Genomic DNA, 20,813 nt, shown 5'->3' on the forward strand with positions numbered 1-20,813 from the left:
GGAAGGCCGGCAGACGGATATACGGGCCAACTCTATCTCCGCATCACGTGTCAACTTCTGCCTGAGGCCATTATAACTGTCAACCTACCGTGTCTGGCTCAATACATTAAGTCAGTGGTAGTTACATTAACTTGTCTATCCTAGGTAATATTGTGGCACTAATGACTGTTTTTGAGCGATTCAATCCTCAATATTCATGGGTTCGTTGGGAAACTTATCATGATTATAAAATATATATAGCGGACAGTTGATCGATAGAAAACCCTCAGACAATCATGAAGAATTCTTCTGACTCGCGCCATTGCTTGGAAAAGTCAGTTGTATCAGATATGCTAGACATCTTTGACGCCTCAAAACATTTGGCTCCTACTATATCGATAGCTCTCTCGCGAAAATTCCAATGCGCTGCCTAGCAAGGCATTTCCCAGGCTAGGTACAATTTACAACCCGCCCGGCATTTACAGAGCTGGGGCCTGGAGACTAGGTATAGTGAGAGAACAATTTCTCAGCCCAATACTTGAGAATGTGCTCAACCCGCAGTCTCGCTGTCCAGAGGTTGTTTGGGAGCCATATGAGTTCAGAAAAAAATGTAAAACATGAATGGATGTGAATAGCGCTAATATATGTATCCAACCTGCGTGAAATCGACATGCAGTAAATATCCTTCCGAAATAAAATACACAATGTTGTGACAAACCCAATCGTGATATCTTAAACCCATGTACCGCTAATATACAAAACGCCAAAATGCAAGCCAAAACCCTAAAAAAGTTGGGTTCGCGTCGACCAGTCTGCCGGAAATGCGGTAAACATATTCGCAGTGACCGGGTCAAGGCGGCCGACAGTGTCATGACTGATCGCCGCATTACTCATAGCGAGTGTATCACTGCTTACAGTGACTGGAGTAGCATCGGTCCCAGGGGGAAGCATGTTCACGTCTGCTTCGAGGTCAGGAAACTCGCGGAAGAAGTCGTCTGTCATGCACCAATTCTGTAAATCGTAGAACGACTTGGTGAACGCATCGGAGAACCGGTAGAGGCCCGTCTGACCCTGCTGAACGAAGGCGTCCTGCAAGCGATACGGCCATGTGAATCGAAAGCAAGTCCAGAACATAGACCAGAATTTTTCAGAGCAATGCTGATGCGGGAACATGATCAGGCGCTCACGTAGTGACGGCCTGCGTTGGGTTAGCCAGAAGAATCGACTGCATGACTGCATGATGCATTTATGTTGAACTTACCACACGACAAAATCTATTAGCGGTTTGTGGATGATGCGGTGCTGGGATGGCCGTTGTCGCATGAATCTAGGCAGGTGGGTCAGGTTTGACTCCGAGGGGTCGGACAGATACTACAGTGCGAACATTAGCAGGGATCAAAGTGAACACTCAAAGTGAACACAGGTCAACATACTCGTAGCATCAAGCTAACCACGCGCAAGACCGCCAACCGTTCAATTGCTCCGCACGTACGCCAGACCGCCTCGTCGGCAGTTCGAAGCATGGCCCAAACAGGATCCAAGGGGTACAATTGGCTGACGGCATCCCAGCCATGGACGATGGCGCGGATTGCAATGTCGGCGTCGCGAATTCTCTGGTCCGCCATGCTCCGCGTGCAGGTGAGGGCAAATCGCCCGAGCATGTCGTTCATGTATAATAATTGTTTGCAGCAGTCGCAGGGCGGCTCTGTGGAATGGAGGGCTTGGATTGGCATCGGCATGTCGAGCGGGAAAGTGTGTAAGGTGCTATTGAATGGAACATTGACCTCGTCTGGGTGTTTCCCGGTCATCGAGATTCCGTCAGGCAGACTCACGTACGTGCCATTCGGCGAGTATTTGTCGATGATAGCCGACTCTTCAAATGGCGGGCTGGCGGACTGAGGGGGGACATGATGTTGCTGGCTGAGTCCTACCAGGCTTGACTGTTGCGCGACCTCTCGAGCAGCACTGTTGGTCCTGATAAGCTTGCTGTTTTCGCTGTCGGACGATATCGATCCGTCGGTGGGCTGCTTCCCAGGATCGAGGCTCTGCTTTCTCGGGTCGTAGCTTTTGAGCGCAATGTCTGATAGAATGTAAAGTTAGTCAAGTTCAGTCTAGAGAATCTAGAGTAAGCAGGCAACATACTTGCTTCAGCAAGGCCGCCACTGATGGCCTTCTCAATTGACCGTAATGTAGCGCGAAGCGCTTCGTTTGCTTTCCGCTGCGCATCCAACTCTTCGATCAACTCTTGGATATTCCCGCTGCTGTGGAAACGAGTCAAGGTTTCAATCCGATCCTCGAGTGCTGCAATCTTCTGCCGGGTCTTTTCTCTCGCACTCCTCTGAGCTTGTCGGTCTTGCTCCCGCTTTCGGGCTGCACGATCGCCCGTTAACTTGGTGGTCTTTGGCGTTTTGCGGGGGGTTTCCATCACCATGGGCGGTTTGACGGGAAACAAGGATGTCTGATCGAAGTCTGGGGCGATGGGCGATCGCCGTAGTAGGAAAGCAGTCGCGGCGGCTTGGGATCCTCGGTTTGTCGATGCCTAACGTGGAGATCCGGTGATACTGCGGCGGAGAGGCGAAAGAAGAAGAAGCGATTCACATGCCAGCCGGGCCCGTTAAAAGCCGGCGATCGATGGTGCGTTAAGAGATCTCCTTCCCCGCGACGTTAATTGATTTAGATTAAAAGCTCAGGTGCCCAAACTCACCCCCGCCCTCTTAACGCGTGGCAGTTGAGGCGAACGCCGGATGGATCCGGTCTACTGCGGTGTGCCTGCCGCAATACCCGAGGGCTGACTGGCAGTCAGGATTCCCAGGAACTAGTGAAACAGTGGCAACGACAGCCTGCAGGAAGGATGGGAGGGGATTCGGAAAGAATAATGGAGGTGTGTGTGGGGGGGCTGAAGCGGGGAGAAATGAAGTGTTTGGGGCTTGGTCCTGTTCCGCTGGAACGTGGGAACTGGGATGAAGGAATCAAGATCAGGATTGGGGATAGGTGAGGAGACTAACGCGTGGAGTAAAAACTGGCGACTTCAGATCCTGAGCGAATCGCGCACCTTCGATTGGACCGACAAGAGTGTCTAGAAAAGGGGACCGGGGATCAATGGACTGATGCTGTGGAGAGGCCCGAGGGTGAGCTCTGAGCTACAATCGGCGGCCAGCTGACTACGGCCCGGAAAAACGGATGATCCGGAGTCGAGACCAGCCTTCACTGCAGTGGCTCTCTCCAGACTGTCTTGGCTACAGAGTAACACGCGGAAACACCGTCCAGTGACTCTAACTACAGCTCAGCTACGAGGTACGATTGATTGAAATCGACAGCCGTTAAATAATCCGGTCCTGCCATCATGATGCGTCCATTAAGTAAGATTAGTTCGTTATCGTTCAACACCAGCGCCCGTACGGTCGTGGCAACAAGCAGACTCAGTGCGTCCCCCTGTCCTCCCGCCCTAGGTTCTCAGCTAGCAGGAACAGCTTCATGGTTCTCGAAGACGCAATTCAGTTGATTTGCACCGTGCGGCTGCCCGAATCCTTCTCACCCAACCGTTGTCTTTACCCGAGGAGGGCGCCCAGAAGAGCTGATATAACCTGGGCCACTGCGGACACCAGAGGAGCTAGTTACCGTTAGCACTGGCCATATCTCTTGGGGGTGGAAGGGCTCAAAATACCAATATCATTTATGAGGTCTCTGGTATTTTCTGCGAACTCCTTGGTCAGGAGAAGGGCAGCGTTGTCCAGCAGAGTCGTGATCTTGTTGAGAGTCTCTTTGTTCAGGAGACCGCTGACGCTATCGAGCAGAGAGGGGATCTGGTCGAGCAGGTTCTTGATAGAATCGCTGCCAAGGAGGTCCGAGGCTGTGTTGACAAGGCTCTTGATTTGACTGGTGGTTGGGTCCGAAAGCAACTCGGCAGCCTTGGTCAGAACTGTGTTGATGTTGTTCAAGCTCTCGGTCGACAGCAGTTCCTTAATGGCGCCCAAGGAATTGGTTAAGTCTCCAATGAGGTCGGTCAGGTTCGACTGCCGCTTAACGAGAGCATGGAAGTCTTCCGCGGTGATGGCCGCCGCGGTGGCGACAGCCTTGGGCTCGGGCTCTGCGGCCGGGATAGCGAATATAGTCGCCGGCAGTAGTGCGGCGGTGAAATATTGGAAGAACTTCATGTTTGCGGTCGAAACTGAGAAGGAGACGTTGCTGAGGCTAGAGTCAATACTGTTGTGGTATGTTTGTGGGCGGAAGAAGACTGGTCTGGCAACTGGGCTAGCGGTACCCCCTCTCAGAGACGTCTAGGAGCTCTTTATAGATGCATCCTCTTCCCTGCTGGCCTTGGCGGCTATCACATTCTTGAAGTCAGATATACCGATCGATCACTTTACCGGACCATCCCTGCGGTTGCGGAGATGGACTTTGCGGGGTTGACGGCCAACCAAGGGTGCGTTGGGCCTGCTGGAGTGGCGACTTTCATCGTAGCGTGCTGGATGTCTGATGCAGTCCCCGTCGTGCCTTCTGCAGTACAGCTGCGACTCAGAGGCCATGACTCGCAACAAAACATTAACTCCTCACCAGCTTTGGCATGCTGCAGGGGCCTTGCTGATCCGAAAGGGGACCTTATCTCGGATGAGACTATGGCAATGCTTGACATCGATACAGCCATTGTGCCCTCGGGGGTTTCGTGTGACTCCTAACTTGCCCATGCTATGGAATCGAGTAATGGGCAATTCTGGTATAGAGCTTAGTCCTAACTGATGATGCTCTGCGTTACCTACAATAGCTTGAGTCCGCGGTCGGCACCATGGCGCGATGTCTCACTCCAGCCTGCTCTGACCTCATCTACAAGGAGAATCCGGACGCCACCCTCGGTCAAATCCAGCAGCCGCAACTCTAAAGTCAACATATGGCTTGTAAATCTGCTCAAGTTGTGATCTGGGTTGATGTGCAGCCAGGCACCGCGGTGGTCGCTTGGATCCTTCCCCGCAAGATCCTGATTCATACAGGCCGAGTCAGACAGCAGCATGCCCTATACGAACCAATCGCAACCATTACTCAGACCAGCCTCAAGTAGAACCCCCGAGGTTTGACGGCGGCTTCGGCCCACGACGGCCCCAGATGTCTGAGTTCCCACTCGGCCAGGGATGCCTCAGAACGCTGTGTATTGATTCGCTCGTGCTTTCAGCAGCATACCCCAGAGAGCACTGGCTTGTCCGATCGATATATCTCCACAATTTGATATAAGGTCATACCTCATCGCTTCAGCACATGGTCGGCGTCTTGACCATTGTTGGACGTACTCAATACTCCTTTAAGGCTCTTTCGTGACTCTTAACTTCACCCTTCAGCAAGTGATAGAGCCCTAATATGCATTTCTTTCGTTATATCGCCGTCGGGCTCCTGAGCACCATCGGTGCGCTCGCCGACGAAGTCACCGCTACTGTCAACGCTACCGAGATCCAGAATGCTGCGTGAGTGCTTCGTTGGCTTTCGTATCGACAAACTAACGTCATCTGCAGAGATGACCTTCTCTCAATGTTTCCCAGTGCCACCCCATACACGGTCAACTACACAGCGTATGTTGCTTTACGCCCCAAAGGATACATCCATGGCGATCTTGCTAATTAGGTCAATAGGCCAGGAGGCAATCTACTTCAACCGCCCTCGTCGCTCATCAAAGATATCATTACCGCTGTACCTCCAACCGTGCTCGCTCAACTACTGTTACCCACTGGCCGCAGCTCGATCGCATCTGAGTTTCAAGCCGGCAACACCCCGAGCTGGTATGAAGACCTCCCGACGGAGGTCAAGAGCTACGTCCTTGCAATGAAGTCACAAGTCGATTCGGGAGAGGTCGATCTCAACGCGACTCGAACCCCAGCCCCGACATCCTCTTCCTCTGAAGACGGAGATGGCAGTGAGAAGAACGGCGACGGTCCAGCTACGGAAACCTCGAGTGGCCTTGCTCCACATGCCACTGGCGAGGTTGCCGCAAGCTTGCTCGGTGCACTCGGCATACTAGGGCTGGCCGTGGTGCTCTAGTGGTGGCCGTCGGGATAGAAAATGGTTATGGGAATGCGGTTGCTTATTATTGGCATGCAGGATACGAAGCCTGGCATTGTCATAAGACCACCTAATGATAGTGGAGTTTCATATGAATGAATGCGTACGACAGTAAATGACCCATTGTGTCTTCTGGGCCTGTCATCGTGGCTGGATCGTCAGCACCCCGCTTTTAAACCTGCGACCCTTGTCTCGACAGACTTGGAGCACATTCCCAGTCGCACGTAAGGCTACCAATACTCTTATATCGCTTCCAACCAAGCAGTTCTGCGACGACATGCATTTTCTCTCCGTTCAACAAAATATATTAACCTGACTCAGTGGTCTTTTCTCCGCATAGTATCCTGCAGCCCACCATGACTCTGATTGGCCGTCATACGCCACTCTGTCAACCCCTGCATCAGGCTAGTGGCCCTGACAGCTGAAATGGGGTTAATTGGAGATCAGCAGGTCGCCCTCAGGACCATTGACCATTCCCCGTTCCCTCCCGTGGAAAGAAAGGGCTGGGCCGTGCGCGAAGCTAGTGTGGCGGCTAGCCCTGAATTCCATCATCCTCCTTATCAGACTGGCTGGCCTAAAGCAGGGATTCTACCAAGCTCTTATCTTGATGCTATCATTGTATAGTAATATCCCTCGGCATAGACAGGTGAGGGGAAGGCGGGGAAAGGGGATATTGGACGAATCCCTAAGTGCTTGGATGTGTTGAGTCTGACAACTCCACATTATTATAACCACATCGATAGTGATAGTTGGTGCAGCCACCGCTAATCAGAAATCTCATTCCAAGAGGATTGATTGATTCAAATATGTGGTTCTATGGGTGTTAAGCATTTCTGAGAAGAGCCTACTGCAAGGACGGCGGTAGCTCGGGCGTAGGCATATCCTCTGCGTCAACGTTCTGCTATTTGACTTTTGATTAACAGGCAACAAAGCCAATCACCTTCCCTGATTGATTATATATCAAGAATTAACTCGAGCCAGACCATTTGTTGACGAAATCGAAGTGCTGGAAATAGACTCCACGCCAATGAAAGTCACGGGACTGATAAAGGAAAGTCGCTGATCCCCTCGTGCCATCATCCACTATCTTGATTCAAGCACCCAGCAATCACGTCAATTGGACTGTCCATCTCCTCACAGTGTTAGACTGTTTACCTGTCAACGATGGGTTCTCCAACAATGTTGATAATGCTCAATATTAATGCCAACAACAACCAATAGGCGGCTTACGGGAGCCAGGCGCAAGTGGCCTCAAGAGCTCCTTCGCCGTGGCGTTGGCAATGCTGTACTTTGACTGGTGAACCAGACTTCATCGAGAGTCGACATCGAATTCAAACCAAGGGTGCATGGTCTGGACCCTCTGCCGCCTCGCGGCTTGTGCCATGGTTCCATATCGTCTGATGTTTCCGGGATTATTTAGACTTGCCAGGCGATGCGGAGGCGATTGTGCACATTGCCTCGCTGGAATTCCTCAATTTGCGATACTATAATCTACACTCACGGTGCCAATGAATCGAACATAGCACAAGCCTCCCTTCCTCCACCCTTGGTCGCGTGAAAATGCCACCAAACCCGTTATCGAACGCCCAGGAAACATCATAGAAAGGCTGCGGCAAACGCTTGCACATTTTACATGGAATCTCTACTCGCGCCCGAGTCTGTCCAGGGCTCTGATGGTTCCTGGGCACTGCAAGATGGCCTCAACGCCCAACGGCAGCTCGATGCGTTGTTGAGATTTGTCAAGGATCAAACACGGCTTAGAGCGACGGACTGGACATTCAGAAAGCCAGACAGAACTGCAAACGGCGTCGCCTCGAGCGAGTCCGATATCGCTCAACTGTCTCTATCGGATACGACTCGATCGGATAGTCCTCCGAGTCCGAAGGCCTCGCGCAATGAAGCGGCACATAACCTTGCTTCACGAAGCCAGAGGCCCACCCCGTCAGATGCGAATTCTCAATGTCGAAAGTGTCCAGGGACTACCGACAACTTTGTGTCCGTGCCAAGGTCACTCTCAGTTGGTAATGAGACCCTTTCCCTCTATTCCCAGGCTTGTTCGCTGCTCCTTCAAGGCCTGGATAGTGACGGCGTATTATTACTTGATGCACCTCGGGACCAGTCAAGAAACAGCTCCAGGAGGTTAGTCACAGTCAGGATATATGATCAAGCAAATTTCCTTTGACCAGAACATAGGCCGTCCTGCATTGATCCCACAGAAATGGGAAGTATTGCAGAATTTGCAAGCTTTCACCGCCGCTCTCCAAGCCTTTCATCTCAAGGGGAGTGGCTAGACAAAGAGGCTGAATTGTTGGGCTCGGCTTTTGCTGGAAGCCACAATACGAAGTCTCATGGTGAGCTCCCTTACAAATTGGACCTAGGGTTGTTGCGCAATCTATTTGCTCTTTTCCCGGACGGCGAAATATTCAACTCGAATCATTCCACCGCACCTGCTACGGCGGCGGACGATTTTGTCCCTGATGACCTAAAAAAGGCTTTTCCAGATGCGGCTTCCGTCATATTTTTACCCTTGTGGGACACGGTTAAGTCTCGGTGGATAGCCGGCCTTGTCATATGGACTTCTCGGTACCATTTCAAACAACAGGACCTTGAATATGTTCGGCTTTTTAGTGGAACAATCGTGTCAGAACTGGCACGGATCGACCAAGCTTCAACGAACAAATCGAAAGACCATCTCTTGTCCTCCGTAAGCCATGAGCTGCGGTCCCCTCTTCATGGAATGCTTGCGAATTCCGAGTTGCTGCAATCCACTAACCTTGACCGCACTCAGCATGAAATGGTCGAGATGATAAAGACTTGTGGAAATACCCTACTGGAAACGATGAACCACCTGTAGGTCTCTAGCATTGCCGTCTAACTTTTGGCTAACCGAACCGTAGGCTTGACTTTGCCAAGATAAACAACCTTACCAACTCGAATAGTGGATCTGGCAGCGACGCGGGACACATCGATACTTTGACCTCCAGTTTTGACGTCGACAAACTCATAGAGGACGTGACTGAGGTTCTCTACGCTGGCCATCGCTCACGGATTAATGCGCCGGAAGCCGGGGGACTGTATTTCTCTACTGGCACTAAAAGGCCATCACAGCCGGTTTCCAACAATGTCCTCTCCGTCATCGTTCGTACTGAAGGTAACCACTCTTGGAAGATCCATTCCATTCCGGGTGCATGGAGACGAATCATCATGGATCTCGTGGGGAATGCTTTGAAGTTCACCCGGTCTGGGTTGATTGAGGTGTCCCTGTCCCAGACAGGAGATAATAGTTCCAGGGCGACCCACGCCGAGATAAAGGTTACAGACACCGGGTGTGGAATATCGCGAGAGTACTTGCAAAACCATATCTTCAGCCCCTTTTCACAGGAGCAGGTCCTGACAGAAGGCGTGGGATTGGGACTCTGCATTGCCCATAAGCTGGTAACTTACCTTGGCGGACATATCGACATCAGCAGTGAGTTGGGTGTAGGCACGCAAGCTTGCATTCGGATTCCGATCAGGTTTGCAGACGAAGAGCAGGTAGTTGGCAATTTTGGTCCGAATGACGATGGAACTTGCTGTGCGAAGAAAGTTTGTCTCGTGGACCTGAATCCAGTCCTTCCGGAAGACCAGCGACTTTCCTTTCCCGAGGCCAAGCGAAAACTTGCAGTCCGAGACGCACTGCGCAGTGCACTCTCAAATAGACATGGTTGGGAGTTGTTATTTGCTGACGATCTGAACGACGCCTCGGGCGATATCGCAGTTTTGGAACAGTCGAAGCTGGAAAAACTCGCCATCCCCGGGCCGTTGAAAACCACATTTCGGTCTGTCGTCGTGCTCAGAAACCACAATGTATCTGCATTTGAAGACCTGGAATTGGATGGTGTAGTCAATATTGCTTACATCTCCCAACCGTACGTACTTTGCGCTGTGTTTTAGTAAACTTTTTCTGGGGCTGATACTACTCAGACTCGGTCCACGCAAAATCACCCAGGCATTGAAGCAGATTGCAGAACCGGACGGGCTTAATTTGCGTTCTTTACGAAATGACCAAAGTCGCGAGCACTCCATGTCAATCCCTGCCGCTCCCAGTCTCGACTCCCCACCTGCTGTTAGGAACAGTGTATCGTATTTTTCGGCCGCGGAGGCAGGCCCGCTACAGGGCGGACTGCACGTTTTGATTGTGGATGATAACGACATCAACCTCAAGGTATACCCTAATATGCCTAGGTGCACGGTGTATGTTAACGATGGCTTAGGTCTTGTCTACATTCATGTCGAAAATTGGATGCTCCTACGACACCGCGTCAAACGGACTAGTTGCCGTAGAGAAGTACCGACAAACGCAGCAAAAGTTCGACTACGTTTTGATGGGTATGTACACTAGCCATATAGTCCTCCAAGGTTAACGTTCTTAGATATATCGATGCCGATTATGGATGGGATCACGGCATCAAGGACGATCCGCGAGTACGAGGATGAGAGTCTGTTGGAGCCGTGTACCATCATGGCTGTCACGGGCGTGGCATCGAGCGATATGCAGCAGCAAGCTTTTGCCGCCGGGATGGACGATTACCTGGTGAAGCCATTGTCACTTCATGATTTGAAGCGGATACTGGGCGTGAACTGAAAGTACCATTCTTATGGTGCATTCAGGTCTCGGCATTTCGAGGATCTTCAGTCGTGACCAGCGCAATATTACAGTAGTGCAACGGGCTCTACTTTTGAGCGTCTTGGAAGACGTTTCAAATCAGATATACCCACCTAGCATAGTAATGAAGCACTCTTCCGGCCAAGTCTTTAGGTCGAGGCTTGTATTCTTGCATCCAGCGCAGTTTATCCGCTATGCCGCCCCAATGGCTAAACTTGCCCCTGAAAGAGAGTTGACAAATTCACCAGCAGACGGAATAAACGGCCAGATTCCACTCGTTCGGTCACGAATCAAGTGGGCCTACTCCGAGTCGGATATGTGATTGGCACTGAACGGCTGTATTCCGAAACTCGACGGATATACGGCTTTGATTTATATCCGTTCGCTATAACACCGGTTCAGATGCGCAATAAGGAACAATGAAAATTTGACTGTAGGATATATAGCATGAAGGCTGCCATGTCTGTGTCTCATAGCCTGCGGAATCTAATTGCCTACCAAGTTGACGTGGTCGAATTTTAGATAGAGTGGCTTGTATCACTCTCCATGACGGCATCCTCTTCTTCGTCCGGAACGATCGACCTTGAGCAAGGCGGCTCTGGTATCTCAAAGAGACTAACGCTCACATTCCGTGACCTTACTGTCAATGTCACTGCGGCGGATGCTGCGCTCGGACAGACCTTGCTGTCGGTTGTCGATCCGAGGCAGCTGTTGGACTACTTGCGGAAGAGGGAAAAGCCAAAAAGGGTACGTTACCCCAATCAATTCTTGCGACACAGTAAATACGTAGTGACTGACATGGCTAGACAATTCTCAATGGCTTGACAGGACAAGTTCGGCCTGGGGAGATGGTGAGCCACCGACACCCATGCCCATCGCAGCTTAGGATCTAACAATATGCGCTATATAGCTACTGGTCCTCGGACGTCCTGGATCGGGCTGTACGTCTTTCCTGCGTGTGCTTTCCAACGACCGAGACTCCTTCGATGAAGTCACCGGCGAGACTTGGTACGGATCCATGGACCATACCGCCGCAAAGAAATACCGCCAGCAGATCATGTTCAACACCGAGGACGACGTACATTTTCCCACGTTGACAGTCAATCGGACGATGAAGTTTGCGCTGCGAAACAAGGTGCCCCGTGAGAGGGAAGAGGGACTAGCAGAGAAGGAGTTCGTTCTGCGAGAGCGAGATAGCATCTTGAATTCTCTGGGTATCCCTCACACCAAGAAGACGCTGGTCGGGAATGAATTCGTCCGTGGTGTATCAGGAGGCGAGAGAAAGCGCGTGTCGCTGGCAGAGGTCATGGCTGGACAGGTATATCTGCCCGCAGTCACGCACATGGAAGTTGACACTGACTTTGTACGTTGTACAGAGTCCCGTTCAGTTCTGGGATAACCCCACACGCGGTTTAGACTCGAAAACAGCCGCAGAGTTTGCGCGAATGATCCGGGGAGAGGCCGATGAGAACGGGAAGACGATGGTGTGCACAACCTACCAAGCTGGAAATGACATCTACGACAAGTTCGACAAGGTCCTCGTCCTTGCAGAAGGGCTAGTTATTTACTATGGTCCTCGGAGTCAAGCCCGCGGCTATTTTGAGGATCTGGGTTTCGTGTTTCCCAAGGGCGCCAATGTCGCTGACTTCCTTACTTCTGTTACTGTTCTCACTGAGCGTATTGTTGCTCCAAGGATGGAAGAGAAGGTCCCAAATACCCCTCAAGAATTTGAAGCGCGCTACCGTGCAAGCGCTATCTACCGAGAGGCGGTCGATGCAATCATCCCTCCAGAAAAGCTGGCTCCTGAGGAGGAGGATCTTGCAACGGCAGTTGCTCGCGAGAAGAGGAAGCGCCATATTCCCCGGCCTCCGAGTGTGTACACAACTGGCTTGTGGGCTCAAATCATTGCTTGCATGATCAGGTCAGTTTCCCTAGTTATTTCAAAAGCCCTTGCTGACAAGTCAGACAATTCCAAATCATGGCAGGCGACAAGCTCTCTCTTATCATCAAACTCGCCTCCTCTATTATCCAGGCCCTGGTCTGTGGGAGTCTATTTTACAACCTCAAGATGGATAGCTCGTCCATCTTCCTTCGACCTGGCGTTCTATTCTTCCCGTGCCTCTACTACCTCCTCGAGTCCATGTCCGAGACTACTAGCTCTTTCATGGGGCGTCCAATCTTCTCCCGTCACAAGCGATTTGGCTTCTACCGACCGACAGCCTTTTGCATCGCGAATGCAATCACTGATATCCCCATTACGATCCTGCAGGTCTCTTGCTTTTCGCTGATCCTCTACTTTATGAGTGCGCTGCAGATGGACGCCGGAAAATTCTTCACATTTTGGATCATCATCATCGCCAATACGCTATGTTGCATGCAAATGTTTCGTGCCGTGGGGGCGTTGTGTAAGAAATTCGGCCTGGCGTCCCAATTAACAGGCCTGATTTCAACTATCGGGTTCGTCTATGGAGGTAAGACACCGGAGACGGTGCGCAGTCCCTGTTCAGCTGGGGTTAACATCTAATCAGGCTATCTCATTCCATTCTCTAAAATGCACCCCTGGTTCCGTTGGATTTTCTACTTAAACCCTTGTTCATACGCATTCGAAGCAATCATGGCCAACGAATTCACAGGCCTCGAGCTACAATGTGTCGAGCCAAACTACATCCCCTACGGGCCGGGTTACTCGCACACCACCTCGTCGAACCGCGGCTGTTCCGTCCCAGGAAGCAAAGGCGACGTGATCTCAGGAGCCGCGTACATCCGCGAACAGTACAGCTACTCGTCTAGCCATATCTGGCGCAGCTTTGGTGTGCTCGTCGGGCTCTGGGTATTTTTTATCTTTTTGACCGCCGTCGGGTTTGAGAAGCTGAATAGCCAGGGCGGGTCGTCGGTCCTGCTGTATAAACGGGGCAGCAACCCCAGCGGCCAGAATGGGCGGCCAGCGACCGCGGCGAGCAGGGAGATGGCGCTTGCACAGTCTGGAAAGCAGTCAATATTCACCTGGAACAAGCTCGACTATCATGTTCCGTTTCAGGGGCAGAAGAAACAGTTGCTTGATCAGGTTTTCGGGTTTGTCAAGCCTGGGAATCTAGTGGCTCTGATGGGCTGCAGCGGTGCCGGAAAAACAACGTGCGTATAGAGAATTCATCGTCATTTGCTAAGATACTGACCATTTACCAGGCTCTTGGATGTTCTTGCCCAGCGTAAAGATATTGGTGAGGTTCGCGGCTCTATCCTCATCGACGGACGGCCCCAAGGTATCAGCTTTCAGAGATTAACCGGGTATTGCGAGCAAATGGACGTTCATGAGGGGACTTCGACTGTCCGCGAAGCTCTGATTTTTTCTGCATTCCTCCGACAGCCATCAAGTGTCCCAGAAGAGGAGAAGTTGGCTTACGTTGACCACATCATTGATCTTCTTGAGCTATATGATATCCGCGATGCTCTTATTGGAAGTAAGCTTTCCATGGATTGAAAAGCTGGAAAGATGTTAACTTGTACAGTTCCTGGCGCTGGGCTCAGCATCGAGCAGCGGAAACGGGTTACATTGGGTGTGGAGTTGGTTGCGAAACCAACGCTGCTTTTCTTGGATGAACCCACCTCTGGTCTGGACGGACAGTCGGCATATAATAGTGAGTATGTTTGATACCACAGTCTGCACGTGTGCTAACCACTGAAGTCATCCGCTTCCTGAGAAAACTGGTAGACGGAGGCCAGGCTGTGCTCTGCACTATTCATCAGCCGTCAGCTGTGCTCTTTGACGCATTTGACTCCCTTCTTCTGTTGGCCAAAGGGGGAAGAATGGCATACTTTGGCGAGAGTAGGATCCCCTCTCCCTACTTATCGAGCCAAGGCTCTAACCTAGACTAGCTGGTAAGGACTCCGAGAAGGTACTGAGGTACTTTGCTCGTAACGGAGCGCCTTGTCCGCCCGACACAAATCCGGCAGAGCATATCGTCGAAGTCATCCAAGAAGTTGGTGAGAATAAGATCGATTGGGTTGACATCTGGAGCAAGTCACCGGAGCGAGAACGCGCGATTGCCGAGCTGGAGGAGCTTAACCGGATCAGCCAGGCACATCCCGGCGAAGAGGACACGGCCAGCTTTGCGACGTCCAAATGGTACCAGTTTCAGATGGTATTGCACCGGCTTATGGTAAAACTATATAGAGAGCCTGTTCGTACCTACGCTTGGGGAGTTGATGGAGTATATTCTGACCTTGTTAGGACTACATGTGGAACAAGATCATCCTGCACATCTTCGCTGCTCTGTTCTCGGGGTTTACTTTCTGGAAGATGGGCAATGGAACGTTTGATCTGCAGCTGCGGCTGTTCGCTATCTGTACGTTTTCCTTCGACCATTCTCATCCCATTCAAAGCATCAAACTGACGTGCCAGTCAACTTCATCTTCGTTGCGCCCGGCTGCATCAACCAGATGCAGCCCTTCTTCCTGCAAAACCGGGATATATTTGAGACCCGCGAGAAAAAGTCCAAGACATACCACTGGCTGGCTTTCATCGCTGCCCAGACAGCTTCCGAGATCCCCTACCTGATCATATGTGCCACCCTTTACTTTGCCTGTTGGTACTTTGTCGCTGGATTTCCTGTCGACTCTTCTATCTCCGGACACTTTTATCTGCAAATGATCTGTAAGCTGCCTACGATCTATCTGCACAGAGGCGGTACAGCTAATATCACAGTCTACGAATTCCTCTACACATCCATCGGTCAAGCCATCGCTGCCTACGCCCCAAATGAGTACTTCGCAGCGATCATGAATCCCATAATCATTGGAGCAGGGATGATTTCCTTCTGCGGCGTTGTTGTCCCTTACTCGCAGATGCAGCCTTTCTGGCGATACTGGATGTACTACCTCGACCCCTTCACATACCTAGTCGGCGGCCTCTTGACTGAAGTTCTCTGGGACGTTCCTGTCAAGTGTCTAGACTCGGAATACACCACATTCAGCGCTCCAGACGGTCAGACCTGCGGCGAGTACATGGCAGACTTTCTGTCGAGCAATGCTGGGTATCTACGTGATGAGAATGCGACCTCGATCTGTGAATTCTGCCAGTATGCGACCGGGGCGGACTATGCGAGGACATTCAATCTGCAAGAGAAGTATTATGGGTGGAGAGATGTAGGTCGCTCGTTCCCTGCTTTTGGCTTCTGGGTAGTTGCTGATATTCCTAGACGGGGATCACGGCGCTGTTCTGCATTACGTCGTACATGGCTGTTTTTGTGATGATGAAGTTAAGGTCGAAGAAGACGAAGGAGGCTCGATCGGAATGATCCAATTAATTCTCCATTTCGCAAGTTATATTTGCGATTGATTTGCCAGTGGCAACCTACGCTTACTGATCGCCTGCGAAGCAAGCCTTTACTGATATATACGGGATAAATGGACTGTTTGCCTATGTCGACGAATGGATTGCCATATACGTCGACCACTGTAATAATATACCGAGCTCGAAATATTAGATTATTAAACCTTCAATACAATACATGAATCCTTGAGACGCTTCCGCACAGTGGCCAGAATCCTGTTGAACTCTTTCCGCCAGTGTTGGTATCTCCTCGAAACAACCTTGTGAATAATACTGGGCATGCTGGCTATAATATCGCAACACCATCGCACGAAGCTATTTAGTTTATCTCTGCCCTGGGCGCAAAGCTATTCACGGCTGAAAAGCTCTTGTTCAATATACGACTTCAGGCTCTGAAATCACCAAACCGGCTCAGGCTTCACCCTTTCTGCCAGAAGAACTAAGCTCCGTATAGATAGTATAAAGAACTCCAGCTCCCCGACACAGCCATCCATACTTTGCTCCACCAAGAGATGCGGCAGGGCCTCAAGACGCAATCAGGACTGGGTTGCTGAGCCAGGTCCGTCACACCACTCAAGTGAACATTATAGGCGCAAGCAAGAACCCCAAAACAAAAGCTACAGAAACCTACACTGCGCCTACACTGCGCCTACCTAATGGTCATACAACTGCGTCTGACTGGGCTTGGTCGGGTCCTTTCTGGGCCGCCCAGTCGAGAGGCTGGATCTATACAAACGCCCGCCTTTTCAGGTTGCGCACCATGGTGTGTATACGGTGCCAAACAAGCAAACTTGAAATAGATTGATTGCCTTCATCGTCATCCAGTCCGCAATTTCCAAAGCATTCTAATTCCGGTCCGATGTCGCTGTCGATCTTTTGCCCGTTCGGTAGAGCGCCGACACTTATAGGGCTCGCTACTCTTGAAGGCTTAATGAATGCCAGCCGATTTATCCACCATAGAGTAACTGACAAGCTTCGTAGCCTGTTTTGTGCGAAGCATAATACAGCCGCCGAGTTCTTCATGCAGTTGCAGATAGAGATAGTTCGTTTTAAGCGAGAAGCATCGTGGCCGCTGATTGGTGGAGACATAGTATATCTCAAACAGGGGGTTCTTCAACTTCAAACACGGCTCGCAGGTTGGCAAGACGCTAGGGCGTCATCGTCTCTGGAATAGTCAGGTAGACGGGCATATATAAGTTGGTCATGTCCTCAGTCTCTGTTGTCTCCCCAGTGAGCAACAATCTAGCTTCATTGACTGAAGTCTACCCTCCCTTTCACTCACTATTGCGCTGGTCGCTTCCGTTCACTCATTGTTCCCATTCATTATCCATTCTTTTCACCTTCCCAGTCCCTTTACAGAGAAAAAATGTCCCGCCTCGTCTCCTTCGCGTCTTTCCTGGCGGCTGTGAACGCCCACGGCTACGTCCAGAATATCGTCGTCAATGGCGTCTACTATTCTGGATGGGAAATCAACACTTATCCGTACATGACCGATCCTCCCGTCGTTGCGGCGTGGCAGATTCCCAACAGCAACGGTCCTATTGATGTGTCAAACGGCTACACCACTGAGGATATCATCTGCAACTTGAACGCCACGAACGCGGCCGGATACGTCGAGGTTGCTGCTGGAGACAAGATCAACCTGCAGTGGTCAGCCTGGCCCGATACCCATCACGGTGATTCCTGCCCAAGCCCTGATATTGGCGTATGATATACTGATACCTCCCGTCTAAAGGCCCTGTGATCTCCTACCTCGCCGATTGCGGCGACGACTGCACGACCGTCGACAAGACAACGCTCGAGTTCTTCAAGATCGATGCCGTCGGCCTCGTCGACGACTCTACCGTCCCTGGAACCTGGGGTGACGACGAGCTCATCGAGAACAACAACTCCTGGATGGTCGAGATCCCCACCTCCATCGCGCCGGGTAACTACGTCCTGCGCCACGAGATCATCGCCCTTCACAGCGCCGGCACTGAGGGCGGCGCCCAGAACTACCCACAGTGCTTCAACCTGAAGGTTACAGGCTCTGGCACGGATTCTCCGGCCGGCACGCTCGGTACAGAGCTCTACAACCTGGACGACCCCGGTATCCTGGTCAACATCTACAGCAGCCTGTCGACTTATGTTATCCCCGGCCCGACGCTGTACAGCGGAGCTACGAGCATTGCGCAGGCCACCTCCGCCATCACGGCTACCGGCTCAGCGACTTCCGGCGCTGGGGGTGCTGCTGCTACCGGTAGCAGTGCCGCTACGACAACCGCTGCTGCTGCCTCTCCTACTGCCACAACGACGACAGCGGCTGCGCAGACAGCTAAGTCCGCCTCCTCTGCGCCTTCGTCTGCGGCCACTGGTTCTGTCCCTGCTGCTGCTCCTACCACTGCAACTGCCAGCACAACGACATCCACTGCCACCAGCGTCGGTACTACCCTCACCCGCACGACCCTGGCCACCACGACTACGGCCGCAGCCGCTGAGCCTTCTGTCCCTGCCGCTGAGCCTTCTGCCTCGGCTCCTGCGTCCAGCGGCAGCAGTGCTACTGGTTCTAACCCCTTGTACGCTCAGTGCGGCGGCCTTAACTTCAAGGGAGCGTCTGGATGCGTTGCCGGTGCTACCTGCAAGAAGATGAACCCCTACTACTCGCAGTGTGTTTCTGCGTAGGTGGCAGCTAAGGAGTATAGTGGGCATCATAACGCTTCTTGGGGGGAGACATCTGTGTATTATCAGGCACTATTTTGAATGTGGATCACATTCTTCTTTTCAATTTTGTTCTTCAAATGTGTATATTGTAACTGTCGTTGAAGTAAATACATAAGTTCACCGATCTTGCCTAGGATAGCCCTGGTTTACCCTACTGTAGGCACGGATGATATATAAGAGGTACATGTCTATCCATACTAATCTATCACACCGCAGTCGGCCAAGAAGCTGCATGTTCATTCAAAACTTCAACCGCATTTTTGCCAGCCAAGAATGGCCATGTCTTCTCCCTTTCCCTCTTCATGGCTATCCAACCCTTTACTTTGCGCCTGAGCGATGTCGACGCTACCTGTTCTCTCCATCGGATGGATATACAATACTGGCTTGTACCATGAAAATGCATATGCCACGTACGTAATTTGATCGGATATTTACAAGCTTGAGCTGGCCTCAAACATACGCCTATTCCGCGCCAAGCTGATACTCAACATGACAATGAGATGATAGAATGTCAGCTTCATCCAAGAGATAAGTCCACACAGTGCAGGAAAGGCACCGCATCGCATAGGTTCTCAGCCCGAGAGCTATACCAATATCCAGCGGGATACGTCCGACTGCAGCAAACGCAGCAAGCAAATCAGGCGTTATTCTCCCCTTACGCTTCCCCGAGCGCGGCTCAATTCAAGTGACAATCATTAGCGAAACATTCCAACGAAGTGCGATGTGAGTCACTTCCGCACGAGCTTCATTGGCGCATATGACCGGGTTTACATTGAGGAGGGGAGTCTTCATTTGGCCAGGCAACATCTTGAATAGAATGTTTACCGTTTGTGTCTCGTGATAGCATCGACCACCGGGAAATGGCAAGCAAGCACCAGCGCTTCGATTTGATCAAAAGCCACGGATGACAATTTCAATAACGGCGGACTCGAACTCGGAAACGGATTCGGTCGCGGCCTTATACAGCCCGGCGGATTCTCCGCAAAACTGATTGTGCTGACTCGCCAAGCTTGAGATCTGGCATTGAGGTTCAGCAGGGGATTGAGGCTGAAAAAGGTCGTCATTAAAGTTGTATTTGGAAATAATCCGGATAGGCACCTGCAGCACAGCGCTACGCGGGTGTCCAGAGGCTCTAGATATATATTCAACCTAGCTGCACCTTGAGAGGAAAGTCATGCCTATGACAGAGTTGCTATTTTCACTCTGCGCCAGCCGGATCGTGCAGTTATCCCCTTCACCAACGAGATACTTCTAAAACATCTGACAAGACGGTTCACTTCTCCATCCAGAGCCCCCTACAAGAGGACGCAACAAAAGAGAGCGATCGCCCGGGGTTGCGAATGTGGGTGTTACGGTGCGGTCGAATATACCGGGGCTACCGCGGCACGATCACGGCGTTGTCAGATTCGAACCAGACCCAGTACCTGGATTTGGAGCCTGTTGGCGTCATGACGCAAAAGAAAGGCTGTATCCTGAGCTCAAGGTTTATCCTCGTCTATACTGATGGTACGGGGTAGTTTCAGGGAGCCGACGGGATAGGGACAAATATCCTGTGCGCACGCAGAATCTGATGCCGAAACGGGCACCCGTTCAACTTCAACCTGGATTTTGGGCGCTCGCCCACCTACCGCGTCTTTCGAACATCGGCGAAGACATCAAAGACCGAAAATAACAGCACGATCAGCTCTGGCGTGAAGGCGGCGTACATCCACTCGCTTTTCTTGTCGAAGACTTTGCCTTTCTCTGCATCTGGCCGCTGTACTTCACCGGGCACGGCGCGTCTGTCCTCTGGGAGAGGAACATCATCGAAGCGCTCAAATTCGACCCCGAGCTCAAGCCAAGTGGCTGGTGATCGAGGGCACCGAGGCAGAGGACTCGTAGCGACGTTTGCCAGTCCTGCTCTTTTCAGTTTTTATGCAGTGAATGCGTTCCAGGAAAGAATAATGGCGTGTGGATATCTATTGCGATCTTCTGCAGTTGACGGACGATGCCGTACTGAGACATCTATACTACGAGAGCGTCCTCTCGACCGGACAGGGGAAGCCAGTCTATGCGCCCCGCCGGCAGGCATTGTATACGGCATCGTTGACCGGGGTCGTTCCTCTTCGTGGATGGACT

At 51.6% G+C, this 20,813-nt stretch overlaps 7 protein-coding genes across 7 annotated transcripts; 5 read left to right on the forward strand and 2 right to left on the reverse strand.

Moving 5' to 3' along the window:
* Positions 1-590: 590 nt before the first annotated feature.
* On the reverse strand, positions 591-3,081 carry BDW70DRAFT_127355 (bZIP transcription factor). Its single transcript, XM_073735261.1, has 5 exons — positions 2,684-3,081; positions 2,122-2,630; positions 1,413-2,059; positions 1,241-1,350; positions 591-1,177 (listed from the first exon to the last, which is right to left on the reverse strand). Exons 2-5 carry the CDS (start codon positions 2,408-2,410, stop codon positions 763-765), a joined length of 1,461 nt encoding a protein of 486 aa, XP_073600102.1. The 5' UTR covers positions 2,411-2,630; positions 2,684-3,081; the 3' UTR covers positions 591-762.
* Positions 3,082-3,527: 446 nt separating this feature from the next.
* BDW70DRAFT_155781 (uncharacterized protein) lies at positions 3,528-4,133 on the reverse strand (the record flags this gene model as incomplete). Its single annotated transcript, XM_073740098.1, has 2 exons — positions 3,528-3,589; positions 3,644-4,133. 2 exons carry the CDS (start codon positions 4,131-4,133, stop codon positions 3,528-3,530), a joined length of 552 nt encoding a protein of 183 aa, XP_073600103.1.
* Positions 4,134-4,252: 119 nt separating this feature from the next.
* Positions 4,253-4,694, forward strand: BDW70DRAFT_62122 (uncharacterized protein). The gene has a single exon (XM_073744406.1). The coding sequence runs from the start codon at positions 4,371-4,373 to the stop codon at positions 4,653-4,655; it is 285 nt and encodes a 94-aa protein (XP_073600104.1). The 5' UTR covers positions 4,253-4,370; the 3' UTR covers positions 4,656-4,694.
* A 461-nt stretch (positions 4,695-5,155) lies between these two features.
* On the forward strand, positions 5,156-6,128 carry BDW70DRAFT_62124 (uncharacterized protein). Its single transcript, XM_073744407.1, has 3 exons — positions 5,156-5,429; positions 5,478-5,534; positions 5,595-6,128. The coding sequence occupies exons 1-3, from the start codon at positions 5,326-5,328 to the stop codon at positions 5,998-6,000; spliced, it is 567 nt and encodes a 188-aa protein (XP_073600105.1). The 5' UTR covers positions 5,156-5,325; the 3' UTR covers positions 6,001-6,128.
* Positions 6,129-7,440: 1,312 nt separating this feature from the next.
* BDW70DRAFT_168670 (uncharacterized protein) lies at positions 7,441-10,827 on the forward strand. The gene is made up of 6 exons (XM_073742519.1): positions 7,441-8,160; positions 8,215-8,871; positions 8,919-9,929; positions 9,985-10,225; positions 10,275-10,389; positions 10,434-10,827. Exons 1-6 carry the CDS (start codon positions 7,655-7,657, stop codon positions 10,643-10,645), a joined length of 2,742 nt encoding a protein of 913 aa, XP_073600106.1. The 5' UTR covers positions 7,441-7,654; the 3' UTR covers positions 10,646-10,827.
* A 385-nt stretch (positions 10,828-11,212) lies between these two features.
* Positions 11,213-16,085, forward strand: BDW70DRAFT_168673 (putative ABC multidrug transporter; the record flags this gene model as incomplete). The annotated part of the gene is made up of 14 exons (XM_073742520.1): positions 11,213-11,413; positions 11,473-11,517; positions 11,577-11,984; positions 12,043-12,587; positions 12,632-13,137; positions 13,195-13,798; positions 13,850-14,124; positions 14,173-14,301; positions 14,349-14,489; positions 14,540-14,844; positions 14,895-15,009; positions 15,066-15,317; positions 15,369-15,808; positions 15,862-16,085. 14 exons carry the CDS (start codon positions 11,213-11,215, stop codon positions 15,958-15,960), a joined length of 4,065 nt encoding a protein of 1,354 aa, XP_073600107.1. The 3' UTR covers positions 15,961-16,085.
* Positions 16,086-16,910: 825 nt separating this feature from the next.
* Positions 16,911-18,676, forward strand: BDW70DRAFT_168677 (glycosyl hydrolase family 61-domain-containing protein). Its single transcript, XM_073742521.1, has 2 exons — positions 16,911-17,671; positions 17,731-18,676. Exons 1-2 carry the CDS (start codon positions 17,362-17,364, stop codon positions 18,654-18,656), a joined length of 1,236 nt encoding a protein of 411 aa, XP_073600108.1. The 5' UTR covers positions 16,911-17,361; the 3' UTR covers positions 18,657-18,676.
* The last annotated feature ends 2,137 nt before the right edge of the window (positions 18,677-20,813 follow it).

This window comes from Aspergillus foveolatus (genome assembly GCF_047715535.1).
Source record: "Aspergillus foveolatus strain CBS 279.81 unplaced genomic scaffold BDW70scaffold_3, whole genome shotgun sequence".
In the NCBI taxonomy this organism is placed as follows: domain Eukaryota; kingdom Fungi; phylum Ascomycota; class Eurotiomycetes; order Eurotiales; family Aspergillaceae; genus Aspergillus; species Aspergillus foveolatus.